At 49.2% G+C, this 22224-nt stretch overlaps 1 protein-coding gene across 1 annotated transcript; it reads left to right on the top strand.

Moving 5' to 3' along the window:
* Positions 1-867: 867 nt before the first annotated feature.
* On the top strand, positions 868-3309 carry LOC120674535 (pectin acetylesterase 5-like). Its single transcript, XM_039955702.1, has 10 exons — positions 868-1084; positions 1160-1390; positions 1627-1799; positions 1896-2020; positions 2100-2160; positions 2304-2360; positions 2447-2524; positions 2627-2732; positions 2827-2975; positions 3065-3309. The coding sequence occupies exons 1-10, from the start codon at positions 868-870 to the stop codon at positions 3236-3238; spliced, it is 1371 nt and encodes a 456-aa protein (XP_039811636.1). The 3' UTR covers positions 3239-3309.
* Positions 3310-22224: the final 18915 nt, after the last annotated feature.

Raw genomic sequence — 22224 nt, forward strand, 5'->3', positions numbered from 1 at the left:
AGTGTTATTTGAAAGACCGTGCCATATTATACTATGGTTTATAAAAGTGGAAGGAGGGAGCTAGTAAGGTACATGATATGGTTCTGCTCCGAGAACTTAACACTTGGAGAGCACTTATTAGGATATAATCCGCGGGTGTTATTTTTTAATTTCCGTCATCAAAACTTATTTTTTGATTCATTCTCCCTTAATTTTATTTGCTATACATAGACATAACATTTTCTAAAATTTAATCAATTGTCTTCCCTTCATTTTAACTTATCCCATTTTCTATTTAAAGTGCATAATATACCTTTTGCTTTTCTTAAAATAAAATCCTTAAAAAATTGCAAAAACAAAAATACGGAAAAGTATTTGCTTAGTTTGTGCAGGCACTCATATGATCTAAAAATACAATTAAATGCTGTTTCTATCATGAAACAAGCACTTACATATAGAACTAGCCATTGCTTGTAGATACACGACACGGATACAGGCCAGATATGACCAGAAGTGCTGAGGCGAGAGAATGAATAATTGAAGGCACCAACGGAACGAACAAACAGAAAGGCACCAGACCACCACCACCAGCAGCGTGGCCACTGGCGAGGCCGTACGTTGCCAAGAAAAGAGAGCTAGAGCCGTGGGTGAGTGGCAGGCGTGTGCCTGTGTACTTTCCACTCGAGGAAGAGCGTAAGCAAGCAAGCAAAGGAATACTACTCAGTTTGCGAGAGACCGATCGATCAGGAATTGGGACAAAGGAATACTACTTGTCTGCTACGTACTCTACTTCTTCGCTTCTACTCCATCCAGTCCAGCTCGCTATAAAGTTCAGTGTGTGCTGTGCTGAGCTTCTAGATGAGGCAGAGACACTAAACTTCAGTAGTGATGGCCACCGACGAGCTCCGGTCGCCGCTCCTCCCGCCGCGGCGCCCACGGCGAGTCAGCAGCGCCGCGGCGACGCTCGCGCTCCTCCTGGTCGCCGGCCTCGGCCCTCTCCCCAGCGCCTGCTGCGGCACGAGTAGGAGCAGGCACAGCCCCCGCTCCTCGCCGCCGGACCCCGTGGAGCTCACCCTCCTGGCCGCAGCTCACGACAAGGGCGCCGGTACGCCCTACGCCGCCGTGCCGCCCACGCATCCTGTTTTCCTCCGACCAGTCCTCTCCACCGTTGCGTGCTAAGACGACGCGCGCGTCGCAGTGTGCCTGGACGGGAGCCCGCCGGGGTACCACCTGCAGACGGGCTCCGGCGCCGGGTCGCGCAGCTGGCTCATCCATCTCGAGGGCGGAGGCTGGTGCAACACCGTGCGCAGCTGCTCCGGCCGCAGGACGACCGACCTCGGCTCATCCAAGTTCATGCAGACACGCATCAACTTCACGGGCACTCTTAGCAACGATCCGGCACTGAACCCTGGTACGAACCTGCACACACCTGTTTGCTCGTCTTCTTTTACATACATACATACATACATACATACATACATACATACATACATACATACATACATACATACATACATACATACATACATACATACATACATACATACATACATACATACATACATACATACATACATACATACATACATACATACATACATACATACATACATACATACATACAACTAACTTAGCAACGATTACCAGATTTCTACAGCTGGAACAGAGTGTTTGTTCGGTACTGCGACGGGGCTTCGTTTGCTGGGGACTCGCAGCACGGTGATCAGGATGGGAACGGCAAGCTCTTCTTCAGAGGCCGGCGCATATGGGAGGCGGTCCTTGACGAGCTCATGCAGAAAGGGCTCGCCCATTCCGAACAGGCCAGTCCTACATTCCTACATCAGCAGCAGTACTAGTCCTCATCCCTGACGAACTCAACTCGACCGAACTGATCGAAGTGATCCGTCGCCCTCCAGGCCTTGCTTACGGGTTGCTCTGCTGGTGGTCTGGCTACCCTGCTGCACTGCGATGACTTCCGCGCACGGTTCTCTTCGGAGGTTTTGGTGAAGTGCCTTCCTGACGCCGGATTCTTTCTGAACGTGTAAGACCATCCATCCACTATGTTACTGAATTTATTGATACCTTGCTGCACTGCAATGACTAGCACTGCGTGCGTGCAGAGAGGATATCTCAGGTCAAAGGTCAATGAGGTCTGTATACAGTGGAGTCGTTCACCTTCAGGTTAGCGTCCGTCGTTGTTATCAGTGTCACATACATGACATGGTTACTGAAGAAAGGAAGAGCTCTGTCAATGTGTGGGTATGTGCTAATAACTAAGTCTAAATGATCTTCTGTTTATTTTGTCTCCCTTCTTCCTTCTCCAGAATGTTACTGAAGTTTTGCCCAAGGACTGCCTCCTGGCCAACAAGGATCCGACAGAGGTATGTAGTACCCATATTACTATGCAAATCGATCTGGTTGTTTTGTGAGTTCATTCAGTAGTGGCGTTTGCTCCCATGCCATGCAGTGTTTCTTTCCTGCGGAGATCATCAAGAGCGTCAGGACGCCCACGTTTATCATGAACTCTGCCTACGACTCTTGGCAGGCACAGCACTTCCATTTCAACTTCATTTTCAGTTCCTTCTTCAAAGGTGGAAAATAGCTAAGATAAAGGATCCATGATCGCATCGGTTTGATCCGTGTGCAGGTACAGAATGTTGTTGCGCCGGATAGTTCCTCTCCTGATGAGTCATGGCGTCGCTGCAGAGCTGACATTCGCAGCTGCAACTCCTCGCAGATACAAGTCCTCAATGGTTGGCTTGCAATCTATCTGTTCTCTTCTGTTTTTTTTTCTCATTCCAACACATCTGTTCCTCAATATAGTTCGATCGGCCCGTTTGTTCGTAGGATTTAGGAAGGCGATGGTGGATGGCCTCAAGGCTGTAGGGGACAACAAGGACTGCAGCTGGTTCATCGATTCATGCTTCAGCCACTGTCAGGCATGGTTCGATAACTCGCCATGGGACACACCAGTTGCCCCAAGGCTAGGAAACAAGGTGCGGATGAGTAACTGAAAGCGAAGTGAATTTCAGTGTAAATATGATGCTTGTTGCCTTTGACACGTGTCTTGATTTCCTTGGAGCAGACACTGGTGGAGGCTGTTGGGGATTGGTACTTCGGTAGGAGCCCAAGCCAGGCAGTGAGAGAGATTGGCTGCGAGTATCCATGCAACCCCACATGCAACAGCCTCCAGTTGCCAGCTCAATTTACGACAGATTTGTACTATGGGAAAGAAAAGAGTGATCGTCTAGTAGTGTAACACTATAAATATAAAAGACCGGATCGAGTGCTCTAACTTAAGAGGAGGAGAAGGTGAATTAAACAACTTAAAACCTAGACCTATAGCTCCAACTAAAATACACTATATTAAACTAAAACATATTATCTATATGTGCAACTAAGGTTGTTCTAGTGTGAAACCTCTATCCCAAAAGAGTTTAGCAACCTATAACCTTTCCTATCAAGAAACTACTATATGAAAGTAAAGCCAACAAGAAAGCTAGTATGAAATGCAGAAACTTAAAGAACGGGATAGGAGGAAGCAAACTCTCGACGCGGGTGTTTATCCCGTGGTTCGGTTAGCCACAAAGGCACACCTACATTCACGTTGTTGAAGCACTCACTAAGAGTATCGCTTCTCGGAAATCAAGTCTCTTCAGCGGACTTAACCACGTCACCTTGATCCCGGGTTCCACTAAGGAGCTTCTCCACAAAGGATGGGGGTCTCCACGTCCCCCGCACAAGGTTGTCGTCGCCGCTCCACACCAAATCGGAGGGTCGATGATGTGCCAGCGAGCCACCAATGCTCCAAGGTGCCGGCGCACCGAAATTTTCTTTTGGCTCACTAAAGAACCACAGCACAAAGGCTCAAGACCTTGCTAACTCACTCTCTAAGGAGCGAGCTAACCTTTCACAATACTCTCAAAAGTGTGCTAAGGACTAAAGATATGAACACGAAGCTCTTGGATGGTTTGGAGATGTTCTTGGGTGTGGATGTGATGTTCTTGAACTCCAGCAAATTTCAAATGGCCGGGGGAACCATATATATAGGCCACCAAGTGAATAGAGTTGTTGGGAGCCGTTATCCAACTTTTCTGCGTAGAGTCGGATAGACCGACGGTGGGGCACTGGTTCACCCGGTCACACTGAGCCACGGGGTAGCCGTTGGGGCTCTGATAGCGTGACGCAGGAGGTACCAGATAAACCGATGGCTAGGCGTCGGTTCATCCGGTGCGCGTCGGATCATCTGGTGCTGAAGAGATCTTCAGCTGTCTGTTGACGTCAATGCTCCGATGATATGCTCCGGTGCCCTTCGGATCATCTGGTGCTAAAGACTTGACTCGAACACGCTTGACATGCTCTCTGGTACATCCCCCGGTGATTGCTCCGACGCTCTAATTAGGCATCGTCGGATCATCCGGTGCCACTTGGCCTCTCTCCCACTGGTGCAGCAAATTGCACCGACGCCTCTGCATAGGATGAGCTCCCCCTAAATGTGTGCATTTAGTGTTTGAAACACCAATCAAATATATGCACATTATTTATTCCAACATCGGGGAGTTTACCCTATAGCTTGTGCTCATGGTACACAAATGAAACACATACTTCATGAAGTTCATGTACCATGAAGGGTAACATTGTGTAGCTTTCTACACACTTATCAAACCATGTAGGTTGCTCATAATTAGAATCATGACATAAGCAACCCACCATATATAACACTAGGTGATGCAATGCAAAACAACCTAACAAGAGCAATGGAGCTACATAATGCTTTAAATTGAAATCTAGCTACCATTACCTTATGGGGGACTTGGGCAACAAATGTCCAAGATATGAGCTTGGCTTATTTAGCTTGAAATTTTCATCTTCTATTTAGCCAAGGCTCCAAATCCCCCGAAGCCGTTCTTGGGCATTAAGTCTCCTTTGGAACCCACACTATTTGAGGCCCCTTCATATTGGTGATGACATCCTTGGGCACCCAAATGGAGTGATTCCAACTCCTTTCTTCCTTCCCAACTTTGTGAGCAACCACCTTGCCATTTGTCTTCTTTTTGATCATATAGGTGGTGCTATGGTTCTTGTTCCTCCGGTTGGACTTGGTGTAGATGAGAGAACTCTTGATTGTGAGCTTCTTCTTGTTCTTCTCATCCGAAAGCTTCTTCTTTGGTTGAGAGAACTTGTTGGACTTGTGGCCCTTTTGATGGCACTTTGAGCAAGTCACGGTGGACCCCTTCTCAAGCTTCTTCACCATGTCTTCACGGTTATCTTGAGAAGGTTGGACATTGCTCTCTATGTTCTTGCCCTTCAATCTATCCAAGTCCTTCATGAGCTTTTGAACTTCTTGCTTGAGCTCATAATTCTCCTTGGCAATGAGATCATCACATGATTGTACAATAATATTCTCATAGCATTTCTCATTGCATAGGTTAGATTTATCAAAACAAGAAATTGAAACACTATTAGTATCATTAATGCTCTTAATTTTCAACTTGAGCTCTTCATGCTCTTCGCTAAGCAATTTGAATTTGCATAACAAATTTTCATAATTTGTAGCAAAAATAGAATTAATATCATTAACAGCATTAAGGTTTTCAATTTAATTTGATTGTTTCTTAATAACTTTTTGGTGCTCATGAACTAGTTCAAGAAGTTCTTCATATGAAGGAGAATTAGAGTCATCATCACTTACATCGTTATCCATACCTTGGGCCATAAGGCAAGTGTTTGATAATGATCCCATATTGGTGCGGGTGGTGAATTTCTTGGTTGATTCATCACTTGAGCTTGCGCTTGATTCTTCACCACCGCTAACCCATTCACCAAAGATGGCAAATAATTCATGCTTGGGCTTCTTCTCTTTCTTTTCTTTCCTCTTCTTGAATCTCCTCTTAACCTTCATTTGTTGGTGATGAGGCCCATCTTTAAGAAACACCATATACCCCATTGAGTTGATTTCTTGCAAGCATTTGTTCATCTTCTTGAGCTTTGGCATGTCTCCTCTTCTTCCTCTTTTTCATCATTTGGTGTCAATATACCCCATTGGCTCTTTTTCATCATTTGAGGAGCTTTGGCATATATCCTCTTCTTCCTCTTCACTTGAGCTATCTTTGATGGCCAACTTCTTCAACTTCTTGACTTGCTTGCAAGCAAGTGCGCTATGAGTTGATGAAGAAGGTGGCGCCCTTGACTTGATATCATGGCATAGCTCATGGGCGATCACCTTGTTGAGGACTTGATTTGGTGTCAATATGTTGATTTCTTTCTCATAAAGAATTGTGATAACCAAATCATACTCCGACCTTCGGAGTGAATGAAGGATCGAATGAGCTCCAAATCATCAATTTTCTTCACATCTAAAGAGTTAATCTCATTCACAAAAATATTCAACCGTGAGTACATAGTTTCGGCATTCTCATCTTCAAGTTGTTTGAAGCTATTAAGTTTATCAATGAGAACATGATATTTTTCATTTGCAACATCTTTTGTTCCTTCATGGTTCTCACTAATAGTTTTCCATAAGTCCTTATCATTTTCACAAGCAAACACACGGTTGAACACATTGTCACCAAGGGAGTTTAAAATAGCACATTTGGTTATAACATCATATTGTCTCTCTTGTTGACTTTTACCCTTTATTCCGTCACTAGTTACTCTCCAAATATTTAGGCCCTTTGCTTGGAGGTGAGCTTCCATTAAAACCTTCAAATGTTGGAAGCCCATGCCATCGAAACGTAGAGGAGGTCCTAAAGAATCTATTTCTTGCCCAAAAAGCTAACTCACTAGGCGGTGAAGCCTAACCGATCAAATGAGCCGGTAAACACAAATTACCAATGGAATTGGCTTTCTTTGTGAGAGAAGTAAGTCCCGGCTCTGATACCAATTGAAAGACCGGATCGGGTGCTCTAGCCTAAGAGGGGGAGGGGGTGAATTAGGCAACTTAAAACCTAGATCTATAGCTCCAACTAAAATGCACTATATTAAACTAAAACATAATATCTATATTGCGTTATTTCTCAATCACCAAAATTACAAAACAATGGCCTAATGGGGCCATTTTCCTTAGACACTAACCACCCCAAGTTATACAATCATATTCTTGTATTGGAATGGAAAATTAATGGAATGGACAATCCTCGGATACATACATTAATACAGAGCACAGCATGCCTCGGTTTTCACGATAATATTCCTCGACCTCATAAACACAGTCATGACGGTACAGAAAATTTGATTTGCATGGAAGCAAACATTCGAGGGTACCATGGGTTGTAGCTGTACTAAAATTTACGTATTGAAATTCATTTCTTGTATGAGAATTTCAATCCATATTCGATACAGATGTTGATGTTGATGGATATCCGACAATACCCCGTGTTTGTAAAGAATAAGGTACATGTTCAGATTATCCTGTCCTCTAGACTTAACTTTGAATGTGGACATAAAGTCAGTCTTAGTGCACAGTTTCATGACACAGTGACCTATACTGAAAATTAGATAACTGTGCCATATAGGTTTCATGGTTATGAAACTCTTCTCACATTCTATGAAACTTCATTCTCCTCTCTCCTTGTCATGTCGGAAAAATTGATGATATTTAATGTCATGAATCCTCCATGAAACTCCCATTGAGATTGATGTAAGTAATATACCCACAACTTATACACTCTTTATGCTATGAGTAAATTTATTTTTAGCTATTTAATATTCATAAACAATAAGTGTTGAACTTTTAAAAGCTAAACCACTTAGAGCTGTCTCTATGATTGATGACAGTAAGCTTAATAGTACTGAATATCTAAAAAATTAATTTTAGTATGATTAATGGGATTATAATTTTAATTATGATATATAATATTATATTAACTTGCCCACATTCAGATTTTGAAGTATGTATAGTTAGGTACATTGTTTGAAAACTATTTCAAATTAAGCTATCTCTATGACTACATATAACTATTTAGTTGGTTAAACTATTTATTTAAAATTATAATTAATTTGATGATAAATATATTCATATACAAACATTCAAATGTGGAACCAAATCTGAATTATCTGATTCATATTCGTATTTGATAATATCTGAATTGTTTTTCACTAAAAATATAGAAATAGTGATACCTCAATTTCTACGCATCCAGATCCAATTTCATCCACCTCCTAACACAAATTTAATTATAATATCATTTTTGGGTTATTTTATATTTATTGGATGATATTATGTAAAAAAATTAAATTTAGTCAATAATTCAAACGTAGAAATAGTTCAAAAGATAAGAAACTCTATGTCACTTGTCATGTTGGGCTGAAAACTTTCTTGAAACTAAACCAAATTATGCATCCATACCACAACTATCTTAATCTAATTTCTGAACCAATTATTCAGGCATTATTGAATAAAAATTAAGTATTGTTCTATTCAAGTGATTGTATCTCAAACTACCTGAAGCATTTGCTATATATATGCAACATGAAAAAACATTCGAATATTCGAGTTTTGCCATCCAACTACCTGAATGCATTGAGATGGATGGGTGGTCGGGCAATATGTATTCCATTTTCAGCCCTAATAAGAGCAAGCTCCTTCCTCAAACATTTGCTATTTCTAGAAATTTCAACAACACTCATATTTTGATAACATGGTGAAGCACTAAAATCCTTAGTATAGAGCATGTCTCTACCCGTGGTCATTTCAAATATTAAAATAATTGAATTTAAGAATCCAATATTGAAGCGTCCCCTCATAAGAGGTGACTCAAATGTGATAACACATTTATTACATTAGATGGTACATCACCGTACAACTCTACGCGGTAATGGACAATGAAGCGCCACTATCGTGAGGACAAGAACTAAAACCCAAACAAGAACGTGAACCATGTAGAGGTCATCAGAGTCTTGCACCATACGAAGTTTTCTGCGGGTGACCCTAACCACGGGCAAGGTTGGGTGCAGAACAGAACCCCTACTCAACGTCCTCGGGAATAAATTCTGGATCTTCCTCTGTAAAAATTAAGCAAGGGTGAGTACAAACATACTCAGCAAGTCCATCCCCACCCACGGAGGGGGCTAACACAGATTTCATGCATAGGATTAATCAAGGATAAGGCTATCAGTTAATTTGCGGTAAAGCAAATTTTATGCAAGGATTTATTTTGAAAGAAGAGTTTTCATAAAACAATTTTTATCGTAGCCGAGTAATAAAATGTAGTTGATTCTCACAGAATCCAAGATTTTAAAAGTTGCTACCGAACTCCTCATCTGCTGTAGCACACGGCACTGCTGCCGGACACTTTTCAAAAACAACTCACGCCATCCCAACCATCCCCAGAAGAAACGCTAGTTATGTGACCAAACCATAACCCGCTCAATACCGTGAGCACGGCTATTCGAATAGGTTTTATACTCTGTAGAGGTTGTACATTTTACCTACAAGTGGGGTACCGCAGCACGATCACCTTGGTGCCGGTGCAGATTCGAACAAAACCATTACCCACCTTAGCTAAGCCTGGCTAGCCAACACGGACTCCACCAAGGGGTTATCCTACCAACGAGGACTAACCGGGGCATAAGTCACCAAGATCCTATCCCGTTTCCTTGGCCACCTGTTGCTCTCAGCTCTCCTGATGACTAACATGCCAGCTAGTGGGATTTATGTTAAGCCGTTGCCACATACAACGGTCGAGTGGTTGCACGATGGATTGGGTTAGGCAATACGTCACAACAACTCGGTCCTTAACTGTGATAAGATGGACATCTCCCAACCTTACTCAACCATACAGGTACAAGCACACCATTTGGCGTTCCACACAGGAATCACCATCAATCTCATCTAAGCATGTCTTTCTTTTATTTCCCAAAAATCCCATTTTTTTGTTACACCCGGTTTATAAAAGGACATAAACCGAGCAATTATATATGTGCCAGGATCAAGTCACACGTATATACAACAGAATTAACAATATATCACAGCACATATCACGTAAAAGATATAATAAAGCGAGTACGAAATTTTATTTATTACATGAATGACAAAAATGTCTAATACAGCGGAAGCGTAAATACATATATGAAAAACTCTCGGAAGCTGGGCGCCACAGGGACGTCGACTGGGAGACGAACGCCTAGAAGTCCTCATACTCCTGGTAGCTCTGAGTGAACTCCCTCGCGTCGGCAGGAACTGAGCAGCAGTAGAATATCCCCAAGAGGAAAAAGAGTAGAATAGGCAAGAGTGAGTACACAACTTGTACTCAATAAGTATAACATAAACTATGAGGCTCTAAGGTTGGCTGACTCAACTGCATTAGCTTTTGATCTTGGCAAAATTTTATTAAAGCTAATTACTACAAGTGGATGAATTACCATAAACCCAGTTACATAGTAATTAATCAAAATTAACCATGAACTACTGAGAACCAAACCTAAACTACCAAGGTAACCTCACTAATCAAAAGGAGGATCCGGGCCGCTCATGACCGTGAGCACGGCTAGTATACTAGTTTTACACTCTGCAGAGGTTGCACATCTTTACCCACAAGTCATGAGCTATGCTAGTTGTTCATCACACTTCCTTAGGTGAGATGACTAGCAAACTCACTACGAGGCCGTTACAAAGGACCACGTTGGTAAGGGGTAACCGCTAAGGATTCAGGCTCCGCAACGATGGGGCCCACCTCGAGGGGGTACAAGATAACACAGACCAAGCCTCGCAGTGCAGGGGCCATTGAAGCTCACCCCCCTCTTGCCCCGTCGGTAAGTTACTCCCGAACCAAAATGACCTAATTAGTAAGCCAAGACCGTCCCATTCCTGTCTTGTGGTTGCGCGGTTGTGCCAGGTTGTCGCTCTAATGACGTACGGTCCTTATGGAGAGTAGCCAGCACAAAACACAGTGCGAGCCCCCTAAACCAAGTTTCTAGAAAAACCAATTTTAATGAGACGTGAGCCACTCAAACGGGCCACTCCCAGAATTAAGTTGCATATACCATTAATCAAATTAATTAAAAGGGACCAAGTGTGTTATAGCGCGGCACCTAGCACAACTAACCAAAATGCAACCCAAGGGATATATAAAGGATATAAAGTGGCTAGGAAAGTCCTTATAGGCGCACAGTATTAAAATGCAGTATGAAATTGTATTTAAAAGTGATAGGTGGTGTTCATGTTATACTTGCCTTCCTCAAACTGTTCCTGCTGCTCAAACTGCTCAGAAGATGGATGCTCTAGGTACGGGTACTGAGGCTCCTCCGGTAGCTCAACGTCTACTCACCAACACATGGCCAAAAACAAGGCACAACATAAACATACAAGCAAACAAGTGCAAACACTAAGAAATAGTACAACAATACATAAAAACAGCAAACAAAACTAAGCTAGAACTATTCTACGCGTTACAACGATCGCGTGGACATAAAGAACACCTAAAACGGAGCTAGAACGCGAAAACTAGGCCCAAAACAAGGTCCAGGGACTAAACTGCAAGAAAACAGGGTTTCTAGGCGCTTCTGCGCAAAAACCAGGGACTAAAACATAATTAAAGGATAGATCTAGGGTCTAACATGCAAAAACTACAGCTCTGGACTGCGGGTTCTATTTCTAAAGAGCTCAGGGGCTTAAACGTTAAAAACTGGGCTGAACTGCAATTACTTTTGAACTGCAGTGGACCGCGGGTTAATTCAAGGAAAACACAGGGTCTCTTTAGAAAATAATCCAGGCCGAACTGGTATCTTTAGATATCCGCCGTTGGATCGCGATCGCGTGGCTCTGGTTTGATGGGATCCGGATCTAATCTTGTGGTCGGTTCCAGATCAAGCGGTCGGGGTCATTTGGGCGCGCGGGCGGCGGTGCGGCTTGCCGGAGAAAACCAATCCGACATTCCAGGGGTCCGTTCGGGCTGCGGTTTGTCCTGGGAGGTAGTACGCATCACGCGTAATCCACCAGAGGGCTGAGCCGGGTTCGGGGAGGCCTTGGGACGCAGTTGCGACGGTGGGGGGGCGGTGCTGGTTGTGCTGCGGCGAGATCCGCCATGGGGGATCCGCAGTGGGTGCGGTGGTGAGACGCCGGCGTGCGTGTTCCGGGCTCGGATGCGGCCTACAGTCTAAGACAACTTGTGCAAAAGGAAGAGGGGAACGTGCTTGTGCTCACCGAGGGCCTTGATTGGGCGGAGTCGCAGCAAAGGATGGCCGGCGGCGGGATCCGGGCGGCGGGTCATGGCGGAGCTCGGGGACGGGTCACTGCAGAGGTCGGAGCGGAGGGCAGCGGGCTCGGGGAGGTTCCAGGCATCGAGGCAGAGCCGATGCGCTGCTTGTCCGGGGCTCCGGTGCGGCGGAGCGGCGGAATCACGGCGGCGCTGGGCTTTGCGCGGCGGAGCAACGCGGAGGCGGCGGCTAGGGTTTGTTGCGGCGCTAGTGTGGGGGATAAGGGCGCAGGGGATCCGCAGGGGCCAAATAAAGGCCGGGCGTCGGGGATCGCGGGGCGCGGATGAGGAAGGTAATCCCCGGCCGCTGCACCGGTGATGTCGGGTGCGGACGTTGCGCGGAGCAGAGGGCGCGGGAGGGAGGCGACTCTAACCTATGGGTCCGGTCTGGCAGCGGGGCGCGGGCGACACAGGCTGGCAGGTGGGCCGGGTGCGCGTAACGGCTGAAGCGGGAAAGCGGAGACGGCCCGTGCGTGCTAGGTGGCCAAGCGCGTGCGGGTGGGAGCGGGCCTGGGGAAGAGGGAGCGCGGGGTGGTTTTTCTGGGCCACGCGTTTGGGCCGAGCGGAACGGGCCGCGGGGAGAGGGAGAATGCGGGGTCGGTCGGAGGCGCTGCTGTGCGCTTGCTGACTCTGGCAGGTGGACCCGGCTGGTCGGGCGGGGTGCGTCGCGCCGGTGGTCTGGCTGGTGGGGTTACTCGGGATGAGGAGTGGAGCGTGCGCTGAAGGAGGGCGACGGACGCTGACAGCTGCTGGTCTGTGGGGCGCTGCGCGTCTGTGCTGGTGCGGGCCTGAGCGGGGTTGGGCAGGCGGGATTGAACGGGCCGTGCGGGAGCGCGGGTCTGCTGGCGGTGTTGACTGCTAGGTGGGCCAGGAGGGGAAGGGGAAAGCTGGGCCTGCGGGAAAAGAGAGCGGGCCGGGTGGGTTGGGTTTGCTAAAGGGTTTGGGCTTTCTTCTCTTTTCTATTTTCCAACCACACTCAAACTATTTGAATTCAAATTCAGATTTGAATTCAAAACCCTAACACTCAAACAAAATGAACACCATGCACCAGCATGAATGCACCAACAAGTTGAACCAAAGATAAATTTTAATTACTTTATGAAATGAAAATAAATTATAAATGCGAGGCTAAGCAAATTAAATCCTAGAAAATTAAATAAAGCCAATTAAATTTATTATTAAATACTGAAATTTAAATTAGGGCGTTACAAATCCTACCCCCTTACAGGAATCTCGTCCCGAGATTCTGGGCTAGCTAGCAAAGAGATCCGGATATGTCTTCATCAACTCCTCTTCCTTCTTCTGGCAAGTCCTCCGGAAAGACATCCGAGAATTCAGACACCACGCGAATACCATTCGTGGGTCTAGCCTCCATCTGATGAAGAAAACCAGAAGGCTCTTTAGCACTGACTGTCACCTCTTGGCCTTCAGATGCTGACAAGTGAACTGTCCGCTGAGCACAATCAATACGGACTCCCCATCTGGTAAGGGTCTCCATGCCCAAAATCACATCTATCCCCGAGGAATCAATGACGATCAAACCAGTACGAGCACACCATTTGGCGTTCCACACAGGAATCACCATCCATCTCATCTAAGCATGTCTTTCTTTTATTTCCCAAAAATCCCATTTTTCCATTTTGATACTCATGCTTTTCTTTGTTTTGAAAACACTTTGTAATAATATTTGAAGTGTAATGAGTAACCGGGTCCTAAGCATTCTAGTAGGGTTTATCATCCAAACATAGCAAATCATATTTAGAGACAAACCTAGGTTATCAAGGAATGGTTATAAAAATCAAGGGGTGGCTATCCAACCGAGTTTTAGCAGTAAAAGCATATGCAGTTTTGTAAAACATGCCAATAGGTTGTGTTTATAAAACTGGGACAAAATATGCATCAAAGGATGAGATTGAACTTGCTGTCTTCGAAGCCTTCCGGGAGTTCCTGCATGCGGTACTCGTTCTCGGGCTCCGGCTCGCGGTACTACTCCGTGTACTCCTCGTTGGGTTCTCCCTCGTTCACACCGTGATCTACGGCGCACACAAACATGCACACAATAAAGAAAAGGAAATAAAGATTTTACCGTTGAGCTCGAATCATTAAAAATAAAGATATGAGGATAGGAAGAATATTTTTGGAAGATTTTCTAATGGCACGGTTGAAATTATATTAGAAATGACGTGGTCGAGTTTTAGGTCAATCGGAGGGTTTTGGCGCATGTAATGATAGGTTAAAGAGAGGTTTAGGGGCTAAACCGGGATTCGGCGACCTGTTTGTAATTATTTGTGGGAGGGAAAGGACTTGATTATGATTTCTGGAAGTATCTCGACTGTACTAGAAAGGGCAGGGGTTTATTCGTAAATACATTTGTATGGTGGAGGAACTAATTCCCTAAAGAAATAAAGGAGGGGGGCTTCTTTGGAAAAGGACTAGAGAGAGGTGGGGGGTCTTAACAGAAAAGGAGAAAAGGAAGGGGGCTTTGGGCAAAACAGCCCTTTCTTCTTCCTCCCATCGCCTGGAACAGAGGAGGGCCATGGGAGGGGGTGCCAGCCATCGGCCCTCGGCCCTGGGTGCTTGGCGGCGGCCGAGGAGAGGGGGAAAAGCACGAGGGGATCGAGGGGGTTCGATTCCCCTACTCACCATGGGCTGAGGCGGAGCGGGGAGGCGGCGTGACGGCGGCGGGCGGAGGTGAGAGACGGCGGTTATGGCGGCGGCGCTGCAAGGCTGGGGAGGGGGCGAGCGGGGGCGGTGGAGGTTGTGGAGGAGGAGGGCTGTGCGGAGGACCTATTTATAGGCGCTGGGAGGCGGTGGAGAGGGCAGGGCACGGTGGCCGGCGGCCGGCGAGCATCTCGGCAGCCATTAATGGCGCTCGGTGTTGCGGAGCGGTGGCGCGAGCGGCGAGGCGGCACAGGGCGACGGGACGGGTCGGGCAGGGGCCGAGCGGCGCGGCGAGCATCCCGGGCACGTGGAGCGCATGGACGCACCGGGAGTTGCGCGTGCGGCGCGTGGAAGAGGCATGGCAAGGGGGCCCCTAGCTTGACGGGCTACACTGGGTGTGGATCCGCGGCAAGGCAGGGGTGTGAACGCAGCAGCGAGCTGCTCGAGCACGGGAGCAGCGTGTATGCTGTTGCCATGGCTTGCTTGTGTTCATGCGTAGCTAGCTTGTGGGCACTGCGAGTGCTGCTTGGCTTGCTGGCTCTCAAGTGTAGCTCGTTTGACGTTGATGATGGGAGTAGGTAGGAGGAGAGAGAGAGAGCAAGGGATATTAGGAAAAAGATGATTGGTGCACTCGATGGATTGAAGGGAGAAAATTTATAAGGTGCTTAGGCAAAGGATGGAATTAGATAACAAAGGAAATTGAGCTCAAATGATTAGTTTTGTAATAAATTTTGAAAATGGTTTTAGAATTCGAGTGATTTATGAATTTAAATTTCCGGGATGTTACAAATATTCAAATATTTAAACATAAGAATATGAGAATCTATAATAGATATTTGGGTCTCTAAGGCAACATATCCTATGCAAACTAGCCATCTTGTGGAAACTATGTAAACTACAATCAAAGCCACAGGATCCTCATCCAAGGGCTAGGAGAAGAGGTGGGTTGTTTTAGCACTTAACCCCTCCTAATCCCAAATTATGCAAATCCCCCCCTGCCAGAGACGGATCGGATGCTGCCCTCCTCCGAAAGGCCGCCACCCTCGTCTGGGGATTTGCAGCGCCATTGGCTGTCGTTGCCAAGGGACTTCACTGTCCAATCATCTGGCCGGAGGAGCTTCAGACGAGTTTGATTCCCGTCGAGGCCTCGTCTGACGCCGCCGCCCTAGTCTCGCGACGCCTGTGTCTCGCTTCCACGGCCGCATTTGCCTTGCGTGAGGCCGCGCGCCGCCCGCTGTTGCGTTAGGCCGCCGCCATGGAGTCCGGTCGAGGTCCGCTCGAGACTGCCCTAGAGTCTGGCGCTCCTGCCCAGTTCGGCGTTCCTGCCCTGCAGTCGGTTCGCATCCGTCGACCCACTCGTGCCGTCCTTGGCGATCTTCATCGGCACCAGGTTGGCGGCGCGGTGGACGCCGACCTCCAGCATCCCCACCAGCGGCTTTTATAGCTGCTTCGACGCCGCGCGCACGTCGCTAGACTCGTTCGCTGCCTCGTCCAGCATGTGGTACCCGCCCTCCAGGCACACGCGCACGTGGACCCGCCCGGCGTACGGCCTGGCCTCGTCGCCGCACAGGTTCAGCCACCGGGACGGCGCCTCCATGCGGTCGTCGGCTCGCCAGTGCACTGTCGACAGGGGCAAGCGGGCCTGGTCCACCGGCTGCCCGAAGAACACGTCCTCGATGGCGATGGTCAGGAATGGGTCGAACGGCTCCGCCGCGACGAAGAGCAGGTCCTCATTCCAGCTCGGGTTGGAGGTCCCGGCCACCACGCTGTCGAGCGGGACGGGGCCAGTCTTGAACTTGAACACCTGGGCGCCTAGCTGCGCCTTCACGTAGAGCTTCGGGAAGATGGGGCCGGGAAGATCGGGCCACCGCACTGCTTCGCCTTGGCGTCCGGCGGGGAAGGCAGGCGCAGGTCCTGTGTCTGGTTGACGCTGAGGTGCAGGTCCCTATGTTGGGCGAGGGGCACCACACCTACAGGGGCGGGATCCCGCGAGGACCCTGGACCTCCAGGGGCTGCGTCCCCCTGATGGAGGATGGGCCGTAGACCTCCATGGGCGGCGCCCCGTTTTGGTCCACGGCCGACAGAGCTCACTGGCCGGGCAAGGGCGGCGGGGCGCTAGAGGCGAATGAGGTGCGGTGCAAGTTGGGGGAAAAACAGGGGAGGGCGGCTGGGCACCGGAGGGGATGAGGTGCAGGGGGTTATCCACAAAAGTGTGATTAATTGGGCTAATGGTGGGAGGGATTAAGTGCTAAAACAACCCACCTCTTCTACTAGCCCTTGGACGAGGATCCTGTGGCTTTAATTGTAGTTTCTATAGTTTCCACAAGATTGTTGGTTTGCATATGATATCTTGCCAGTCTCTAAATGACCTCAAATGAAAAGATTGAGAACTACAAAGCATGGTTTTAAAGGCGTCGGCTAGACGTCCAAGCGAGAAAAAATTCTGGGTGTCGGGGTCGCCTAGATCGGCGCTCGTAAGGCGTCCGCCTTGGATTACTAGGCGTCTGCCATTGACGAGTAGGCATCCGCGCACTGCCTAGGCATCCAGGGCACCCAGGGCGGACGCTTAACTCGTGAAAATCCCGAGCGCGCGGGAAGAAAGGGCGGGCGGGAAGAAATCGTGCACGCAGTGGTGCTTCCCGCCTTCCGCCTGACTAGAGAGCGGGAGGGAGGTGAGAGAGGGAGAGGAATTAGACGGGCCCCTCACAGCGCCGCTCCGCCTCTTCCTAGGGCGGCGATTCCCGCCGGCGGCACATCAATTTCGCGCAGAGCGCAGCACCGCTGACTGCCTCGCACTTCCCCGCGCGTCGCCCCCTCCAGAAGCAACTGAAGCACGCAGTCTGCAGCTCGATTGAAGCCTGGCGGCCATCAAATCGACCCGTCTGCTCTGCGCCAAGCACTTGGACCCATCTCTACCTGCCTCCCCGCTGGCTGCAGCTCCAATTTGGCTTCCGCCGACCCCCAGCTCCAACCTGACTTCTCGCCGGGCACTTGGAAGCAAGTTATGCATGTCGTCTTCTCATCTCCCCTCCGTGTCCCCTCCCTCGGCTACTTTATAGCTTCGATTGGCTGTGCATGTGGTAGCTTTGCAAAAACAGAGTACATCACATGGGGGCTTTGCATATAAAACAGAGCACGTCACAAGGTGTTGTCCACTTCTTTTGCTAGCAGCACTACTAATTAATGATGTCATTAAAGACTAGTTTTTGGCTACTGAGGCATCTTAGATGTGCTATTTGCTACTTCATATTATGCTCTAGTAGTCTAGTACTATAATAGCACTACTTATCATCCTTATTATGGTCTAAAAGTCTGTATATATGCTAAAAATTGGCAATATTAAGGTCTAATTTGCTTCTGAATTTTAGTTACATTATATATTAACATATTTGTATGGCGTCGCCTAGGCGTCCGGAAGGGGGTCGCTCGCCTCGTCTCGCCTTACCGCCTTTTAAACCATGCTACAAAGTCTAGATCTTGCAAAGCTCCACTATTTTGATATAAAGTTTGTCTCCACCTGACTTTATTTATATAAAAAATTATAAATTTATTTATGTTGCAACTATTTGTAGGAGAGGTCCTATTAAGAAACCACACCCTGGAAATCAATTACTAAGGCAAGTTGATGAAAGAAACCACCTTTAGAAGTGATCTCGTTGGTCTACATGTCGCATTTTCTAGCACATCGCCCCCCCCCCCCCCAAAAAAAGCCAACATCATACGTGTTGGCTCTGCGTAGTGACTTTTGGCCCCAACAGCAGCAGAACGTTGGTGCCAAATTTCAACGCATTCATGATTAGCTGTACTAGCACATAAGCTAGATTTGAGGAAGTAGTGTATACTTCTGCACTAGAGTGCAAACTGGTGATCCTTAGGTGCCCCTCTAATTCTATTTAACTAGCCTATCAACCCATACTCCCGCACGGGTTAATAATTAAAATGAATCTATAATGATTTCTAAAGCGAATAAAAGTTTCTATCTAAATTTTTAATTTGATCTGTCTTATGTCGTTGACCCCTGTATGTGAGTCGGACCATAGCTCTCCATCCATGACTCGATCACATATATCCCTATATAAAATAATGTACGCCAACTATATGTATCTGATACTTATATCAACTTTGTCTGTCTCGTGTTATTGATAGGAGGGCCTTAGTCCATCTCGGATGCGAGTAGGACCAGCCCACTCCGTCCACAATTTGATCATGTAGATTTCTACAAATTAACACACTGGCAACTGTACATATCTGATACTTATCACAGCTTTGTCCAGAGCAACGCAAGGGTATAATTGCCTAGTAAAAATAGAGCTTATAGCTAATACTTATAATTATTTATCAGAAGATCGTCAGGATCAAGCTCGCCCACTCCCGACCGACTGAGTGGGCCCCGACGACTGAAAAGGACGATTTGCGCCCCGACGGTGCAAAGGCACAACGCTAGATAACTGTAAACGGGGGCCCCTCCTTGGACTATAAAAGGGAAGGCCCCCCACGTAGGAAAGGGTTGGACTCTCACGGGTTCGACGCTACTAGACCAGCTTGTATGCTCCCCTCTGAACTTTGAGCACCCGGGCTCGAGAGCAATAGAGCAAGAACACCACCCCCATATTGGACGTAGGGCATTTCAGGCCCGAACCCGTCTAAATCCTCGAGTATTTGCGTGCTAGACCATATCCGATCAAGCGCACAACAATCAAGCAATCGAGTAGTTTTGTAGTCGCCCATTTCCCGCAGCGACAGTTTTGGCACTGTCCGTGGAGAGCGCTTTGTGTGTTTACTGCTTCGGCGATCGGATGGTTTCGATCACTCCATGTGCCGCTCCGGCGGCTGGCAACGGCGACACGATCCGCTTCGGCTCGCTGGAGTTCCCCGCAATCCCTCGCGATGGATTGTGGGCGCCTCCACCGTTCTCGCCTTCCCAGACCTTCCAGTTCGGAAGCCTGGAGTTCATCACTGACCGGCTCGGTACACTGTGCCTCCATGAGGAGGAAGCCGCTCCGGCGGACACTGAGGAGCCAAGTCCTCCTCCCAAGCTTCGCAACCAGAGGCGTCGGCGATCGGTTCGCTGGCGCGTCAAGAACCACAGGCCATCGCAGCCAACCCGTGCGGTGCTCCGCCGCATCTCGCTCTTCATGGCCTCCAACCCCGCCGTCGAGGATGTCAACTTGGTCCTCTTCTCTTTGGCCAACGTCTCTCGGCAGCTCGCGGGCGGACCTCCGCTAGCCCCACCTCGCTCGTTCTCAGAGCGGCTCCCGTTAGGTCTTCGCAATGCCGCGAGCGTCTATGCTCGGGAGGCGCGCAAGGCCGCCCAAAGGTTCCAGCATGCGTCACAATTTGTGGGCATGACGGAGAGCTACCCTGACTCCGTCCACGACCTCCTGTGCTACGAGGATCCCCTGAGCGATTCTTCCAGCACAAGGGATAACCGCCTAGAAGGGACATCCGTGCCGCCACGCATGTGCGCCATGGCCGATGGCAACCCGCCACTGGAGGTGGTGCTGTCCGAGCAGACGCACACCCCAGCGGACCAACTCGAGCACGCGATCGCCAATGCGCTGGCCCACGGTGACGAACATCGTCATCGTGAGCAGGCGCCTCCGCCCATGGAACAGCCTCCACGGGCCCCTTCCGGGTCAAAGGGGGTGAACCCCACAAGTTCCTCGAGCCGGCGCGCACGTGCGGTCAACCACGACATCATCAACGACGCCCGCATGCAGCTCCCGCAGGAGTTCCGTGCGGGTCAGAACATCGCAACAGTCGTGATCCTGCTGCAAACGCTGCCAGAGCCGCAAGATTCGGTGCAAAGAGACCTTCACCATCAGGTGAGAAATCTGGTCGAACTTGCCGCCATCTAGTAGGCGGAGAGCTCCTCGTTCCACCGCCGGCAGGCTGTGGCCTCATGCCCGGTTGGCGGCGCAAGCCATGGTGGGCGGGGGCCATCCCAAGAACAATGTACCCCGCCTCCGCCGCAGCCCGACGTGGGCGGCATGCCAGCCCCAGCGGCGGCATCCGCTCCTCTCCCGCCGAGGCCACCGATTCACGACCGCATCGGTCCTAACTACAACGCGCGCAGCGTGATCCGAGGTCGGCAGCAGGCGAGGCACCATGCCGACGTTGATCACATGGCCGCCCGGGCAGAAGATGCACGGGCATATGCCCCCAACCAGGAACGCTCACCGCTCCGCCGCGGAGGACGTTCCTATGACCCCGACGTGGATCACGACCGGAGTCCAAGTCCGGATCCCACCGGGCCCAACGCCTTCTCCAGAGCAATCCGGGGGGGCACCTTTCCCCCAACGCTTCCGACCGCCGGCGAACGTCGTGAAGTACATTGGGGATACGAACCCCGGCGTTTGGCTGGAGGATTACCGGCTCGCATGCCGAGCCGGAGGAGCGACCGACGAACGCTTCATCATCCAGTACCTCCCTATATGCCTGGGAGAAAACGTCCGCGCCTGGCTGGACTTCTTGCCCGCCGACTCCATCGGCTGTTGGGCAGACCTCTGCAAGGTCTTCATCGGCAACTTTCAAGGCACGTATGTGCGCCCTGGCAACTCCTGGGACCTCAAGAGCTGCAAGTAGGGGCCCGGTGAGTCCCTGTGCGACTACATCCAGCGCTTCTCCAAGCAGTGATACTCACTGCCGGGCATCGTCGACGCCGACGTCATCGGTGCGTTCCTCAGTGGGACGCACTGCAAGACCCTGGTCCACAAACTGGGATGCCAGAAGCCGCGTACCACGCATGAGCTCCTGGAGATTGCCACAAACCACGCTTCCGGCGAGGAGGAGGTCGGGGCCGTCTTCGAGCGCGACCAACACGCGGCAAAAGAAAAGCGGCGTGACCACGACAGGCCTCCTTCGGGCCGTGAGGACAGGAAGAATAAGAAGAACCACCGACCTCCCACCGCTGGCGAGGTCGCGGCGGCGAAAGCGCCAGGACAAGCATCCTTCGAGAAACGACCACTTCTACGAGCTCCTGTACAAGCTGTGCACCAACCATGGCTATCCGGTGAACCACAAGTTCAAAGATTGCGATATGATGAAGCGCCTCCTCCGCAGGACAGCCAAGACCGATGGCGACGACCGCGACAAGCGGCCTGATGCCGGCCAGGACAAGGAGAAGCCGGCAGAAGGAGAGTTCCCAGATGTGGATCGGTGCCTGGTGATCATCGGCGGCCTGGAGGACGAGTGCTCCAGGCGACTGCAGAAAGTGCGACTCCGCGAGGTATGTGCTGCCGCAAGTTCCATTCCTAGAAAGTTGAAGTGGGCGTCCACGCCCATTATTTTCGATCAGAACGACCATCTGGCAAGCATCCCTTGACCTGGGAGCTATCCCCTCGTCGTCGACCCCGTCATCAGCAACATGCGCCTGTCCAAGGTGCTGATA

This window comes from Panicum virgatum, chromosome 5N (assembly GCF_016808335.1).
Source record: "Panicum virgatum strain AP13 chromosome 5N, P.virgatum_v5, whole genome shotgun sequence".
NCBI classification, from domain to species: domain Eukaryota; kingdom Viridiplantae; phylum Streptophyta; class Magnoliopsida; order Poales; family Poaceae; genus Panicum; species Panicum virgatum.